The 15,432-nt window shown below is 40.9% G+C and overlaps 1 protein-coding gene across 4 annotated transcripts in view; it reads right to left on the bottom strand.

The window, feature by feature from the left end:
- Positions 1-231: 231 nt before the first annotated feature.
- The window catches only part of MLLT10 (MLLT10 histone lysine methyltransferase DOT1L cofactor), a 129,951-nt gene continuing 114,750 nt past the window's right edge, over positions 232-15,432 (bottom strand). The window contains exons 15-21 of one of the 4 annotated variants that reach the window (XM_057432614.1): positions 14,771-14,925; positions 12,676-12,864; positions 12,181-12,269; positions 11,694-12,055; positions 4,397-4,499; positions 3,521-3,733; positions 232-1,839 (exon numbers count right to left, since the gene is read on the bottom strand). In XM_057432614.1, the coding sequence (XP_057288597.1) occupies positions 1,771-1,839; positions 3,521-3,733; positions 4,397-4,499; positions 11,694-12,055; positions 12,181-12,269; positions 12,676-12,864; positions 14,771-14,925 (1,180 nt within the window). In that variant the 3' untranslated portion in view covers positions 232-1,770. The remainder of the gene's footprint in view (positions 1,840-3,520; positions 3,734-4,396; positions 4,500-11,693; positions 12,056-12,180; positions 12,270-12,675; positions 12,865-14,770; positions 14,926-15,432) is intronic. The other 3 variants (XM_057432615.1, XM_057432617.1, XM_057432618.1) reach the window with 3 other exon arrangements.

Genomic DNA, 15,432 nt, shown 5'->3' with positions numbered 1-15,432 from the left:
GAAACATGACTGCAACTGCGCTTTTATGTCCAGCAAGCACAAGTCCAGCACTGCAGCTGCATCAGGCCTTTGGGAAACAAACTGACATAAAAAACATTTTAAAGACTTTGTCTTAATAAACGTTAGCGGTCACATGCCACTGAAATGGCTCCCGGCTTGCGGTGTTAACAGCAATAGTCTGCTCTTCCACCAGGCTGATGTGCACACAAGCAGTTTATACGACTATAAACATTATTAAAGTTTATTAACAAAAGCTTTGTACATATCTTTTCATACACTTGGAATTTTACATCTTGTCAAAATAACAGCACATTTCCATCTTACCTTTTGTACAAATTGTTACAGAATATCCACCAGTGGGTTGAGTAAGTAAAATAAACCACTGGGTTACTTTTGTAAAGTATCTACAAAAGTGATCTGTGACATTTTAAAAAATTCCCCAGAACATATAAAAATAAATTATTTTTTTACTTTGTCAATTAAATCTACTAATTAGAAATATTACAAATCAAAATATCAATGTTTTCTTATGAATTTTTCACAATACAAAACAGATTCACAAAACTTTATTTACAGAAATGAGGTAAGAACTGTGCAATGTTTAACTAAGAAACATATTGCAGAATTAACATGTTCTTCCAAGTAAGTACACAGTGGAGGTCTAATTACAGCTGGGTCATTTCCTCTAATAGCTCCCACCTTAGTACTGGTAGTGGTCATTACCCCATTGAAGCTGTCCTTCACCACACTGCAGACTCACGCCATCAATCAATCAGCTACTGTCGCGAGCGTTGGAACACAAGTTCACCCGTTTCAACCACTGGTTAAGTGTTAGGGGGCAATAAGAACTCACTTTTTTGGTAATTTATTAGTGAAAATGGACCCAGGTAACAATCTGCCTGAGCTATCTACAGTGGTATAAACACCTCTAGTAAAGGCAGAACAAGGCTGCTGGTGCAACACAGAAGATTCCCGCTGCTAACAAGGACACGTCTAGTGCATGATCAGCTGTTTGCAGCCATTTCATCAACATGGAGGTAGCAACAGGCACTTGGTTTAGGCCAGACATGACACACACTTCTTCCCGTGTGGCCTTCTCATCTGGTAAGAAAACTGTGACCGGAACCACTCCGGTTCCTTTAAAAACCTCAGAATCTAAAACCTACACCGAAATCAATAAACTTTGGATTCCGTACTGTAATTCTTACTCAGGAAAAACTCCCACTATATAACAACAGGAACTTAAAGGAATAAAAAGTTCAGAAGTGGATTCCCTTATGAGTCAGGTTTCAAAACAGGTGTGTAAAAAAGAGCAAGTCCCAGCTGCCATCATGAGCTTGTCTAAAAGGATACACTGCAGCTGCAGCAGCGGAGCAGACTGGCAGGATTGGGTCAGTCTGGTTTGTAAAACTGCCCCAAAACCAAAACCTGCAGGACTGCAGACAGTTCTCTAGCCTTTAGATTTCTAAGATTAGGACTGAAGAGTCAAGTACATGTTTCGCTATGGTTGAATCTGTACCTTAGTACCATCATAGTGACAAAATAATTATGGTTTGCAGTTTTATCTACTTCACAGTCTGAAACATTAAACATTGCATTTTAGTGCAACAAGAAAGCAAACGAAAGCCTACCAAAAATCTCCTTATGATTAACCTTTTGCTGTGCAGTGAGAGTTCCTTGTTGCATTTCTTCAATCTGCAGAAAGGCAGACTGCAGCTTGCAGCCAGATGAAGTGCTTTAACAGCAGGACGTGCAGTTCTCAAGTAGCATTCAAACGTCAACTCTTCTCTGACGCAACTGGTCCAGTTTTATCATTGAGCCTCTGTGTAAGAGAAAATACTTCTAAAAATCAGATTATAACATACAGAGGGAGGTAAAATTAAATGCATATAAAGGACGAAGCAGATGAGTACATTTACTAGAGCTACCCGAACGGTAACTTTTGCACTGTAAAGAATCGTCATGTATTGCAGAAGAAAAAGGAGGAAAGAATAGTCCTACACTGAAGCAACTCACAGGGAGGTCATCACAGCCATCATTAGAAAACACAAATTTTGCTTCTACTTCCATTCCAAGACTTGCTGTTCCTGGCTGTTGGTCTCTCCTCAGAACTGCATGATGGTCAAGACAAGTACCAGGTGATCCCTGCTACCCCATAGAAAGAGCTGAAACCCACGCTCCTCCATCAGAACAGAAATACAGTTTCCATCTTGCCTCTGCCAAGACTGTCTGTCATGAATTGCTACAAAGACATTTCCTGCAAGTACTGAACCCTCATTCAGTGAGCATTCAGGAGTGCTTGAAAACCTGTTCTAACTAGAAATGAGATTTACACATTCAAACTTTTGGCAAATAGAGAATTTGTCAGAAATTCTTTTTTTGATTAAAATAGTTCAACAATCCACTGCAATCTCTTTCAACCCTAACCTTAAATATAAATAAATAAAAGCAATTCCAAAAGAAATTTATTTCTAAGAACAGTTTTCTTCAAAAGATGTTCTGAGATTTCCTGGAATTGTTTACAGCTAACTGCTGGAAGAACGAAACCTAGGATTGTAACAGCATACTTACAAAATACACTAGTGGTGCCCAGTCAACGCTGCCCAAACTTACTAATAGCCATTTCAAGAAGCTCAAACTAAGGTCACAGAGAATAGTTTGTTCTGATGCAACCCAAATACTCCATTTGCTCAACTCCACTCACTGATTTGTAGAAAACAAGGTGAGATAATTCAACGTACCAGAACAAATCATGACCATTTCCCAGTGAAGGTGAGACACTGAGCAAAGCCCTATGCAGAGCCCTGTCAAGTCAGTGACAGGGATGGAGCGTGACCTTCACAGAGCCCTGCACTTTGCAGCGTGGCCACAACATCACAACAGACCAAACTCCTTCCCTTCATCCTCTCTTAATTGTATAACCCTTAGCAAATTAAGTCTATTCTCTGACTCCCTGAAGAAAGAATTTCTGTTTTGGGGATAGAGCTTATAGGCAAATGCTGAAGACAATGGAACATCTTTGTCTTGTTTCCTTATCTTTTTTCTTTATCTGTCCAGGGTAAGTCCTGTTTTATTTCACCTTCCCAACAATGGGCTCCTCATCTCCTAAGTCATCAACTGATCTCTGCAGGTCCACAGTGCTTGGAGCCTGGCCAAGACAAACTCTTCCTTCAAGTAAGGTGATACAAGGAATGATCTACAAAATAGTGGACACAAAGCTGGGGAAGAAGGTGGGATGAAGGGGGCTAGGGCCGCAGTTGTAATTACAAGAGGAGGATTGGTGTTCTGATCAAAGGAAGCAGGAGTGTGCAGCGGACAGGTTAGGTGTAAGTGACTACAGGTTCAGGAGAGTTCTAAACCTCATTCAGTGCAGGGCAAGACTCAAGAAAAAAAAAGAAATAAAGAAATCAAAAATATCCACTGCCCTTGAGTTGCAAATTCAAGCACATGACTTGCTTCTTGTCTTTTAGCTACCTTATGGAAGTAACTACATTGAAAACAAGGTGAGAAATATACTTACTGTCACCTTCTGAGTTGCATTATCCCCATGAATTGTAAGGAATGGGTTAGTAGAAGCTGCATTAAGTGGTGAGGCCTGTGTGCCTGAAAGCAAGTTGTTTATGGGTATCTGTGCTCCTCCAGTAATCTGCAATTGCTGTACTTCAGACTGATGGTGTTGGTGGTGGTGATGCTGTTGCTGCACTAATTGATATAAAAGGGCCTGATGTTGTTCCTTGAGTAATATAAGGAGAGGGAGGAGAAAATAGAAAATAAATCAAGAATTAGTTACTGAAAAGTAGCTCCTCCCGGGGTTCTTACTTATCCAGATCTTCAATCAGTGCAACTCTGAACCTAATCCCAGCTAATTTAGGTTACACTAATGAAGTTCCACAAGACTGTCAGAAAGGGAAGTAAGTACCTATAAAATTCCCTGAAATCAGTAGCTCGGCAGAAGTTCAAAGTTAAGCCTGAGAAGAACATCAAACCATGTTTCTCAAAGTAATAAAACTACATAACCATACAAATGGCTAAACCAGTTCCCCAATGGCCTATACGGATACTGCAAGGTAAAGACAGCTCACAAGGATATTCTTAGAACCCATACATGGTCCCAAACTCTGCTGCCAACAGCTGATGCTGAGAGATACAAGCCCCCATGTCCACATGGGGCAAAACAGGACTGAAAGCACTAGGAAGCGATTCTTCCAGCAATACACACAGCCCAATGATACCCTGTAATTTAGCATGACTATGATCCAAAAAGTTTGAAGGAACTGAAAAACTAGTTATCAAACCCTGTAATTTCAAGTTAAACACATTTCTGTTTCATCCATGGAGTTTATCCATGCCTTAGAATACAACAGAGGAATGAATCGTAATTAACTGGTAAACTTACTGATGTGAGTTGCTGGCTACTTAGTAACTGCTGAAATTGCTGGTGCTGTTGATGGAGTAGAAGTTGTCTCTGCTGGTCAGGAAGTAATCCTAGTCCTGAGGCACTGTAGGGATTGACGGAGTAATACTGTAGTTTGTATGAAAGTATGGGAACTTTTTACTTCAGCTTTCCATTGAAACAAAGAAAATACGTATATAAATAGACAGTTCCTATTTAGCATTTTGATTGGATGCTGTCAGGTAATTTGTCCACTTGCAATGTTGATACATACCTAGACATGACCACCACCCCCCAAGTCTCATTTATGTCAAGCAACAGCAACATCTTGCCTCTATAATGTAAGTCTACAATGTGCATGTTATTTTAAACTCTGATAATAATTACATTTCTACTTTTTTTTCAAATACGTTCATTATACAGAAAGGCCAGATTTTACATTATAAGACAGCTCTCGCCAACCTTCAATACTTGGTTAGCTAGCATTTACTTTGCCTTGCTTTCCTTGTAATTCTCATCTTTTGCTATATTCAAACCTGCAACTATTGCCTGTACCTTGTCTGTAATTTAGCGAACACATTCAGTCTTGAAGTGGGCGAGCTGGTGCTGTGTGGAATGAAGCAGGCTGCCTCTCTGCTTACCTACTACTTCACTTCCAGGGCCTGTTTTCATGCCTACATAAAACTTGCTGCAGCTACTTAGGAAACAGGGCAGGGAACTGGTCAAGCTGAGAACTGGTCTGAAATAAAGGGTTTCTTCAGCTGTGCCAGTTCACTGCAAGACCAACAGCCAGAACAAGGGTGGGAAGACAACTGGATTTACTTTCTCGGGAGCAGTGTTACCTTTTACTAATTTAAAACACCCTCTGAATTACTGAGGTGTAGTTTCACACAGGTTTATACCGTTACTGAGAGGTTAATTACTGCCTTTCAGCTGTACGTTTCTGTCCCCTCCCCTTGCACTAGGACTTGCACAAGGAGCTACATCTTGTGGGAAATGAACTGAATCTGAAGCCAATACAAACCACACTGAAAGATTATCTATTATAGAATCACAGAATAGTTAGGGTTGGAAAGGACCTTAAGATATCTAGGTCCAAACCCCCTGCCATGGGCAGGGACACCTCACACTAAACCATGTCACCCAAGGCTTCATCCAACCTGGTCTTGAACACTGCCAGGGATGGAGCATTCACAACCTCCCTGGGCAACCCATTCCAGTGCCTCACCACCCTTAAAGTAAAGAATTTCTTCCTTATATCCAATCTAAACTTCCCCTGTTTAAGCTTTAACCCGTTACCCCTTGTCCTATCACTACAGTCCCTAATGAAGAGTCCCTCCCCAGCATCCTTATAGCCCCCTTCAGATACTGGAAGGCTGCTATGAGGTCTCCACGCAGCCTTCTCTTCTCCAGGCTGAACAGCCCCAACTTTCTCAGCCTGTCTTCATACAGGAGGTGCTCCAGTCCCCTGATCATCCTCCTGGCCCTTCTCTGGACTTGTTCCAACAGTTCCATGTCCTTTTTATGTTGAGGACCCCAGAACTGCACACAGACTCCAAGTGAGGTCTCGCAAGAGCAGAGTAGAGGGGCAGGATCACCTCCTTCAACCTGCTGGTCACGCTCCTTTCAATGCAGCCCAGGATATGGTTGCTTTCTGGGCTGCAAGCGCACACTGAAGCCAGCTCATGTTCATTTTCTCATCGACCAACACCCCCAAGTCCTTCTCTGCAGGGCTGCTCTGAATCTCTTCTCTAATGTATTAATGTAGATGAGGTTATTGTGTGAAGGCACAAGCAGTAGTGCTTGCCTACCAGCAAGAAGATGTGCATAGGATGACCAACAGGACAACAGGATTGCTTGTTCTGACTGGTAGCAGAATTAACATATCAGCCACAATTCTGCACAGTTAGGCTACAATCTTTTAGTCCCTTCAAGACAAAATAAGTATCTTCCCTTTCTACAGTAGTTGGCATATTGTAGCCTGGCTCCAGGATCACTTTAACACTTAACTTTGTATTAACTAGACAGTATGAGAATACCCATAGCATCACCATTCTCTTTGCTGGGACAGGGCAAGCAACACAAACTGTTTCATCTTCATTGGATGGCCTCAGTGCTATGGGAAACATGTGCTGGGCTGCATTTATTATTTCCTATGGGGAATGGGAAATGTATGTCAATGTGAATTCTATGGGGCCAGATGAGATCCATCTGACAGAGCTGGCAGAAGCGCTCACAGAGCCAGTTTCCATCGTTTCTCAGCAGTGCTGGGTAACTGAGGAGGTCCCAGTTGACTGGAGGTTAGCAAATGTGACCCCATCTACAAGATGGGCCAGAAGGAGGACCCACGGAACCACAGGCCTGTCAGCCTGACCTTGGTGCTGGGGAAGGTTATGGAGCAGAACATCCTGACTGCCATCTCCTGGCATGTACAGGACAACCAGGCAATTGGGTCCAGTCAGCATGGGCTTATGAAAGAGGTCCTGCTTGACTACCCTGATCTCCTCCTATGACAAGGTGACCTGCTTAGGGGATGAGGGAAAGGCTGTGGATGTTTGCCTGAACTTTAGTAAAAACTTTGATGCTGTTTCCCACAGCATTTTCCTGGAGAAGCTGTCTGCTCATGGCTTGGATGAGTAAAAAAGCCTGGCTGAATGACCAGGGACAGTGTGGTGGTGAACGGAGTTAAATCCAGCTGGTGGCCAGTCACAAGCGGTGTTCCCCAGGTCTCAGTTATGGGGCCAGTTCTGTTTAACATCTTTATCAATGACCTCGACAAGGGGATCAAATGCACCGCCAGTAAGTCTGCAGATGACTTGAAATTGGGTATGAATGTTCATCTGCTGGAAGGCAGGAAGGCTCTGCAGAAGGATCTGGACAGGGCTGGACCAATGGGCCGTGGCCAGTGTATGAGGTTCTACAAGGCAAAGTGCTGGGTCCTGCTCTTGGGCCACAACAACCCCATGCAGCACCACATGCCTGGGGAAGAGTGGCTGGAAAGCTGCCCAGGGGTGTTGACTGGTGGCTGCTGAACATGAGCCAACCTGTGCCCAGGCGGCCAAGAAAGACAAGAGCATCCTGGCTTGTATCAGCAATCGTGTAACCAGCAGGGCCAGGTCAGTGATCATCCCCCTGTACCCACCACTGGTGAGGCTGCATCTCAAATTCTGTGTTCAGTTCTGAGACCCTCACTAAAAGAAAGACATTGAAGTGCTGGAGCAGGTCCAAAGAAGGGCAACGAAGCTGGTGAAGGGTCTGGAGCACAAGTCTGGTGAGGAACAGCTGAGGGAACTGGGGATGTTCAGCCTGCAGAAAAGGAGGCTTAGGTGGGCACCTTATCACTCTCTACAACTACCTGAAAGGAGGATGGAGTGAGGTGGGTGTTGGTCTCTTTTCCCAAGTAACAAGCAATGGGATGAGAGGAAATGGCCTCAGGTTGCACCAGGGAAGGTTTAGACTGGGTATTAGGAAATACTTCTTCACCAAAAGGGTTGTCAAGCATTGGAAAAGGCTGCCCAAGGCAGTGATAGAGTCACTACCGCTGGAGGTATTTAAAAGACATGTAGATGTGGTGCTTAGGGACATGGTTTAGGGACTTTGTAGAGTTAAGTTAAAGGTTGGGCTCAATCATCCTAAAGGTCTTTTCCAACCTAAATGAATCTATGATTTCCCATCACCTACTTTAGTATCACTTTTACCACTCTCCTGGTTCTCAAACCTCCTGTCAATGGTCTTGAATGGTCAAGATGTCAATTCTACTGACCTTGTCCTGTACAAGCCATTTTGCCTCTCATTATTCTTGCTGTACTGATTTCCCCCTTGACTTATGTAATTTTCTGAAACTCCATAGTCAGAACTGCACATAACATTCAGGTGCACACATACCAGGGATTCAACGTGACAGAAAACAAAATGGGTAACACCATTCTATTTATTCCCCAATAACTCCTAGCAATGTTTGTTTGATGAAAGCAGAAATGACACTTCACCTATCCAAGGAAACTCCTCCTGAGCTACAACAGGAAAACTCAGGCCTAACAAGCTAGAACTGTGCATGTTTGACAAACAATGACAATGACACTCATTGATTAATTGAAATTCCTTCAAATAGCTTAAAGTTAAATTGTATCCAAAATATCTGTAGCAACTGCAAGAAATAAGCACCTTCAGTCTGACTAACATTACCATTATTTCCTTTTTTTTACCTCACTGTTTCTGTATTCTTCTATACTGGAATGGATGTTCTTCACTGGCTTTTTCATTCTTTTATCCCATTCTTTCTTTTATTCCTATATCACGTTTTACCTTTGCACTTCTCTTTTCTGCTGCTGTTCTCCCATCTCTTTATATGCTCTGCCTTCCTCTCTTGCTCTGCATCGGCACTTGAAAGAAAATACCTTCAGCGACAAAACACTGCAGCTCCCACACTTTGCAGAAGCAGCAGTTCAGTTCAATGGATTTCACCAGAGCCTTCTCTAAACCAGCTCAACTTGGAATGTAAATGGTAATAGTTTCTAGCTTTCATTAATAGGTCTATGATCAGTCTGAAACTCTCCATCCTACAGTCTTCTCTGGTTGAGAGACTGGAAAGAAACAATCCTATCTTTTTCCTTAGATTACTTAAATCTCCCTGTTGAGAGCGATCTGTATTAACCCATCTTGTTCCCAGAAAAGGCTCAGGTAGTTTTCTCTGCCAAATGGATGTGGGCTCTTTTACATAAAATTTGAAACTCTCTCAAACAGCAGAGTGCAAATCACTGTTTTCTGACCTCCCTATATCCCACAGTTAAAGAGCTCACACGAATAAGGACAGTATGCATAAAGTCTATCCTTCACACAAAACCATCCGAACATATTCTGATCACTGGGAGGATACTCTAAGTAACAACTTACAGGAACATCTGGGAAGTCTTTTAATTACAGCTCAAGATACCGAAGTTAGAAAGTAGGGCTGAACTCTCATGTGGCTTTCCATCATCTGGTGAATACCAGTTTAAAGCACCTCCAAACTGATCACCACCATGCAATCTAACTAGGTTCAGAGAGCAGCACAGTAGCCAATCTCTATGGCTGTACATGCTTGTTACCACTGAACCTTCTCCACTTAGTTCAAAGAGTAGTGATACCTACAGGGGAATGTAACATTATAGAAATAGTCAAAATAGTTGCCACTGAAACAGCACTGAACTCAAGAGTGGCAGGAACAAGCTGTGCCCATGTAGATTCAGAACCAATAATCTCAAGCACTGGAAAATACTTCCCCTGCTCCTGCCTTCATTCAAAGTCATCCCAGAGCCTCCTCACAACTTAGTTCCCAGCAACAGGAAAGTTTTTACGCATTTTTCACTGAAGTGTTTGTAACGGAAGCAACAAGACTGAGGAACGCACACATCATTGCTATAATCACATTAGCACTCATCAGCATTAGTGCTTGCTCAGCCTCAACTTTTTTCCTAGACGAAACTAGCTCCTTCTAAACTAGAAATACTGAAAACTCACAGAAAATGGAGGCAATTGTGAAACACTTCAAAAGGAAGGGGCTCAGCAAATCATCTGCACGAGCTCAATACAGCAGGGAATGGTGTGAAAAATGCACCTTTAAATTTAATATAAACATTAATTTTATATAAGTATTATTGAGGGAGCACTGCAGAAGGAGATAATGCAAGAACAGGAACAGCACAATGGAAATGCTGGCAGAGTTGTACATCATATATGCTTATAACAACAGGAAATAGGGAATCATTGGAGTATTCCAGACTATGCTAAGAGCTAGAATGAGAGTTTATGAACAAGATACTAGTTGCAGTATTCTGAACCAGAGTAGTCTACCATTAGGCTACATATTCAAAAGTAAAAGCAGTTAAGAGAGATATTAATAAAAAATAATAATTTGAGATAAAACTTCTGCAATATGGTCAGAAATATATAACCTGCGCATAAACAATATTGTATGAGAAAACAGCAGCATGACCAGTATATTTTGGCATTACCTGAAAGTGGAAAGCATTATACAACTGGTTAATTTTACTGATTTTTGCCTAGCATTTCTCACTCCTCCTCACAAGTCTGGGGACAGTAATGTAAAATTCTTGTGTTTTCAGCAGACCTCTGATACTCAAAAAAACCCCAACTTTTCATTAACAAAATGTCTTTTAACCTATGAAATCTTATGTTCCTATATGATACAAACTATGAGAAATAGAACCTCCTCAGTGAAAATACAACAGCACATCAAAACAATGCAATACAGTTTTTATGAGCCTACTGCAGCAACACCACACATTGATATGGTACACAAACATTCAGGAGCTGGCAAACAAGCAGGAAGGAAAGAACTGGGAAAAGAAGCTACAGAACTAGGGAACCCTTGCATCATTCCAATCACATATTCCTTTTTTGGCATGTAATCCACCATAATCTCCAAAAATAAACTCTACTTAAAGGCAAGTAATCCATTCCCTATTTGCAGGCATTTCTTTCTACATAGAACTGTAGTTTTCCTTCCTAAGCAAAAGATAATATGGGGGGGGGGAAAGGGGAGGTGGGAGAATGAGTTATCCCAGACTCTGCTCTATCCCAAAATACTTCCAGACCAAGCAGCCCATTCCCCTTGGGGGAAAGCAGCTGTCTCCTTTTGTTACCCATTTGCCTTGCAGCTCAGGCAGCAGCAGTTTATGCTAGTGAGGATACCTGGTTTTGGGGAAGAGTTGTTACAAACACTCAAACATGGCTCCTTTTATGCGTTTAAAAATCCTTAGGAACACCACTTGAAAAATGCATTTTTTTGTCTCTGGAGTCAGATGCAGAGGACTGAAAACACCATGCAACTGTGCTACCGCTCCGGTTAGTTATGCCTGTTGCATCTTTAATTACATGACCGTATACTGCTCTTCCTCTTCCCCTCCCCCCTTCTTACTGCAACAAATGGTAGCTTTTCCAGCGCTCCTTTAATCCTGGAAGAACAATTGGCAGAAGAAAGAATATTGTTTTCTGAACTAAAAAAAAAAAAAAAAAAAAAGGAGCTGAAGCACATTTGCATAATTACATTTGTTTGGGAATGTGACTTGATTAAAAACCAGGCACTGGGATTTCCAAAAGTTAAACAGAAAACAGTTTTTCTTTAACTTGACTATTCATGCTTCCACTAAATGTCCTCTTCGTTTCATTCACAGATCAGGAGCAGAACAACTACAGCCTAATGAAGAAACAGTACGTTTTGAACAGGACGGTTCAAAAACCTAGCTAAGCTGAAGAACAGCAAGTACTATCAGGGGAAACAAAACCAGCAAATTCTTACCTGTTATTTAACGTGGTTGGCAGAGGATGTGTTGCATTGGGTGGCACGGTTGCATGAGTGAGAGGAGAAGGGTTCTGTGATATTGTTGCTGGGGTCTGAATTACCCCATTTAAAGCCCCTACAATTCCATTGATTGCCAGCTGGCTGGCTGGCAGCGCTCCAATTATTCCACCCACACCAGGCACTGCAGGAATGGTGGAGGTTACAGTCTGCATACCACTAGCTAGTGCCCCCACTGTCACACCATTGACCTGTTGAACTCCTGTGACTCCTGAGCCTTGCTGAGCTGGACTCTGCCCAGCAGGTGGTGGAGTGGAAAGAGCTGATGAACTGCTGGTGCTTTGTCCGCTGGAGGTTATCTCCTGGTGTAAAAACAAACAACAAAACCCCCTCAGCTGCATAAGATTTCACCTAACAGCACAATGCAAGGACTATGAGGAGTTAACTTGTAACAAGTTTAAGTTTGGAAGAAACAAATAAAAATTACCTGATTTAATACAGGAAGAGAATTGTCCGGTAAAAAACTGTTTCCCAGATGAGGGCTTTTACTGCTGTTCAAGGAATCAGTACTAGGTGCTAAAGTAATTATTTCAAAAAACACACAAAGGTTAAATTTCTGTAACATGTGAAAAGATTCAGAATAATTTGACATTTCAAAATAATGTCAAAGGTAAACATAGAAAAAGTCAACCTTAAAATCATTCTGAAGACTAAAATATTAATACATCAGTGAATCAATAGAGTCAAACAGATGTGCTCCAGGCTGAAGTAAAAAAGAAACTGCACTGGAACAAGTAGCAATGATTCTTATAAATCTTCCCATTTACTTTCAAATATTTAAATACATTAACAATACTTATGTCTATATTCATCCTACACATACGTGCAATCCCTCCATCAATGGCATATGTGGATGAAAGAGCTATTTCATAGAAATACGTGTTTGAGTTACTCTGACACATCCATACTCTCCGCTACTTACCTGCTTGTACTGGAAAGGCATGTACTTGATGAGAAGGGCTAGGATTTGAAGTTATTGTTGGAAAGGGCACCGAAAGCTGTGCATTGAGTAGCTGAAGCCGCTCCTTCTTAGCGGTCAGATTCTTTATTTGTTCTTCTAACCGCCTATTTTCAACCTGAAGTTGGTGTAATGATTTCAGCATTCCTAAAACTAAGGTAAAAATGCGTGTTATCTTTCACAACCACTTTCAAAGAATGAATAATATCTCAATTGTTTTAATTTCTGTATTACAGTTTAAAACCAGCATTAAGTCATATGGAAAATATAAATAAAATTATTATGGAGAGATAAATTACAGAAATTTGACTTTAAGTGGAAAGATTTAGGATCAATCTTGTGTAATTTAAAGCGCAGGAAAAAAAGTACATAACATGTGATAGTAATTTTGCAATATAGCTATACCCTGGCTTAAATACAGATAAAGTCACATTAGGGACTGACAGTCATTTTAAGCAAACAACAGTACATGATAACTGATCCCCAAACCAGAATATGAAAATAGCATTATTCCAGTAGCACAGGTTAATTGCATAGTTAGCAAAAATCTATTTCAGCTGCAGTATTAGAAACTTTAAACAGTAGCAAAACAGACAAAGTTTGGCAAAACTGCATTCAACTACGAACACATCCAACCAACAACATGTAGGTAAAAACAAGCGAGTTTGTGAAAAGGGAGGTTTTGTGCTTTAACACCTCGCACAGCGAATCATAAACTCACAGAAAGAATGAATAAAATGTCATCCAACGTGAAGTGATCACAACACACCTTGCTGGGAGCAGGAGATCCCATGTGCTGTGAGTGGCGATCTACAAATCACCCAGCAGGGAGCACTGTGTGAGCACTGCAGTTACCACCCCTTTTTGCATGAAAAGGGCATCATCTTTCTGTACTAACCTGATTTTTACCAGAGTTTTCCCAAACTCCGCTCTGGTTTCAGGACTCGCATTTCCCAACTGGTGCTGGAGTGGGACTGTGAAGCCACAGGGACAGCCTACTTTTTTTTGCCTTTTTTTTTTTTTTAAATTCTAAATTGTATTTGTTTAACATGACCTCTGGGCCTTCTACAGGCATAAGTCTACTGGTATAGGCACATCTGGTCATTTCCCAAGGATTTAGCTTTTATCCCTCCTCTTCAAGAACATACAAAGGAACCCTCAGTGAGCCCAAATGAGATGCAATAAGACTTAGCTAAACCTGTCCTCCAGCTATCATGTTTAAAGGATTATCCCTGCATGAATTTCCTCACAATTAGCATTTTTGTCAGGATACCATTCATAAAAATACCAACTAGATAGCACTTTACACTACCAATGAGAGAAATAATATGTTCAATAAAAAATAACATAAACTCTAACCTGATATTAAAAAAATAATAATTAAAAATGCATTCAATCGTTGTTTTTAATGCTGATATACTGTTGAATATAGAGATCCAGATAAATATGCAGGTACTCGTCACTTATGCTTTTAACATATTAATTCTTGGACTATACCACTCTATTAAACATAACTTGAGAAAATAATGATTTGCTTGCTTTGAGAATTCAAACACAATAAAGATACAAAAGCCTAGCAGGGCACCTGCCTAAGATTTGTAAATACTTTTCAGAACAGCAATAGAAGTACGCAGTTTAGATTTAAAAAATGAACAATATAACAATAATAAATTATTATGCCAGTTTATATCACACAATGTAAAGCAAACTGGGGAACTGTGCCATGCTATTTACAGGAGTGGATCTAAGACTCCAGAATTAATTTCCGAACTCTGCAACCAAACAGCTGGATCTGCAAGTCACGTCCTCTTGCATGACACAATTCCCCCATCCATAAAAATGTAGATAATTATAAGGAATTATTTTGTAATCTACTGAAGCCATGGGCTACACTAAGAACTCCATTACAATTATACACAACAGTTGCATTATACACTACAGCTAAATTTCTATTCACAGCAGAAAATAAGGGTTTTTTTAAGTTCTTGGACAAGCACTGGAATGGTGGTTCTGAATAACAGTTAACAAAAGCAATAATAAACGGAATGCGAGTACTTACTGTCACTAGGGGTGCCTTGCTCTAATAAAAACTGTTGTCCTTCACTCCATTGCCTCTCCAGAAGCTGTTCTATGCTGGCTGCTACTGGGGGCAAATTTTCCCCACAACTGTTCCCTGATTGATCATAGCGAATCTGCAAGCTGCTTACAGGGGATCTGTTGAAAATATTGCCATTTATTGTTTAAAGAAAAGAGTGGAAGGAAACGCATTAGTAAAAGGCTGTTGAAGTTTCTTACCTTACATCAGCCCCTAGCACCTACGTATCTTACAAATTCGAGACTAAGTTAATTCCTCAAAATCATTAGGAACTCCTGGTTCTCACTGCGAAGGCATTATAATAAAACACGTAATATTTCACAGCAAGAGAATTTATACTGAGAAAGCACATAACCTTTTCTTGCATACAGACCAACGTAACACCTAACAAACAGCATTGTATTAAATTATGCACTACATACTTCTACAGCAGTAAAACATTGTATATGCATATATAAAACACCTGTATTAAAAAAATCTTCAAACTTTTCCCAGAGAAAACTGGGAAAATAAAAACATTTTCTTAAAATCAGCACAGTAATGGTACTTCCACATAGGAAGGCCATATATAATCCCACTGCCTAACTTGTTCCCCCTCAGGACCTACGAGAGGGCTACTTTTGCAT

The sequence above is a fragment of the Pezoporus wallicus genome, unplaced genomic scaffold (assembly GCF_028554395.1).
Source record: "Pezoporus wallicus isolate ANWC-B61680 ecotype Strahan unplaced genomic scaffold, APGP_CSIRO_Pwel_v1 scaffold_2584, whole genome shotgun sequence".
Lineage (NCBI taxonomy): Eukaryota > Metazoa > Chordata > Aves > Psittaciformes > Psittacidae > Pezoporus > Pezoporus wallicus.
Note: the sequence above shows the minus strand (reverse complement) of the source record. Positions and strands in the feature narration are given on the sequence as shown.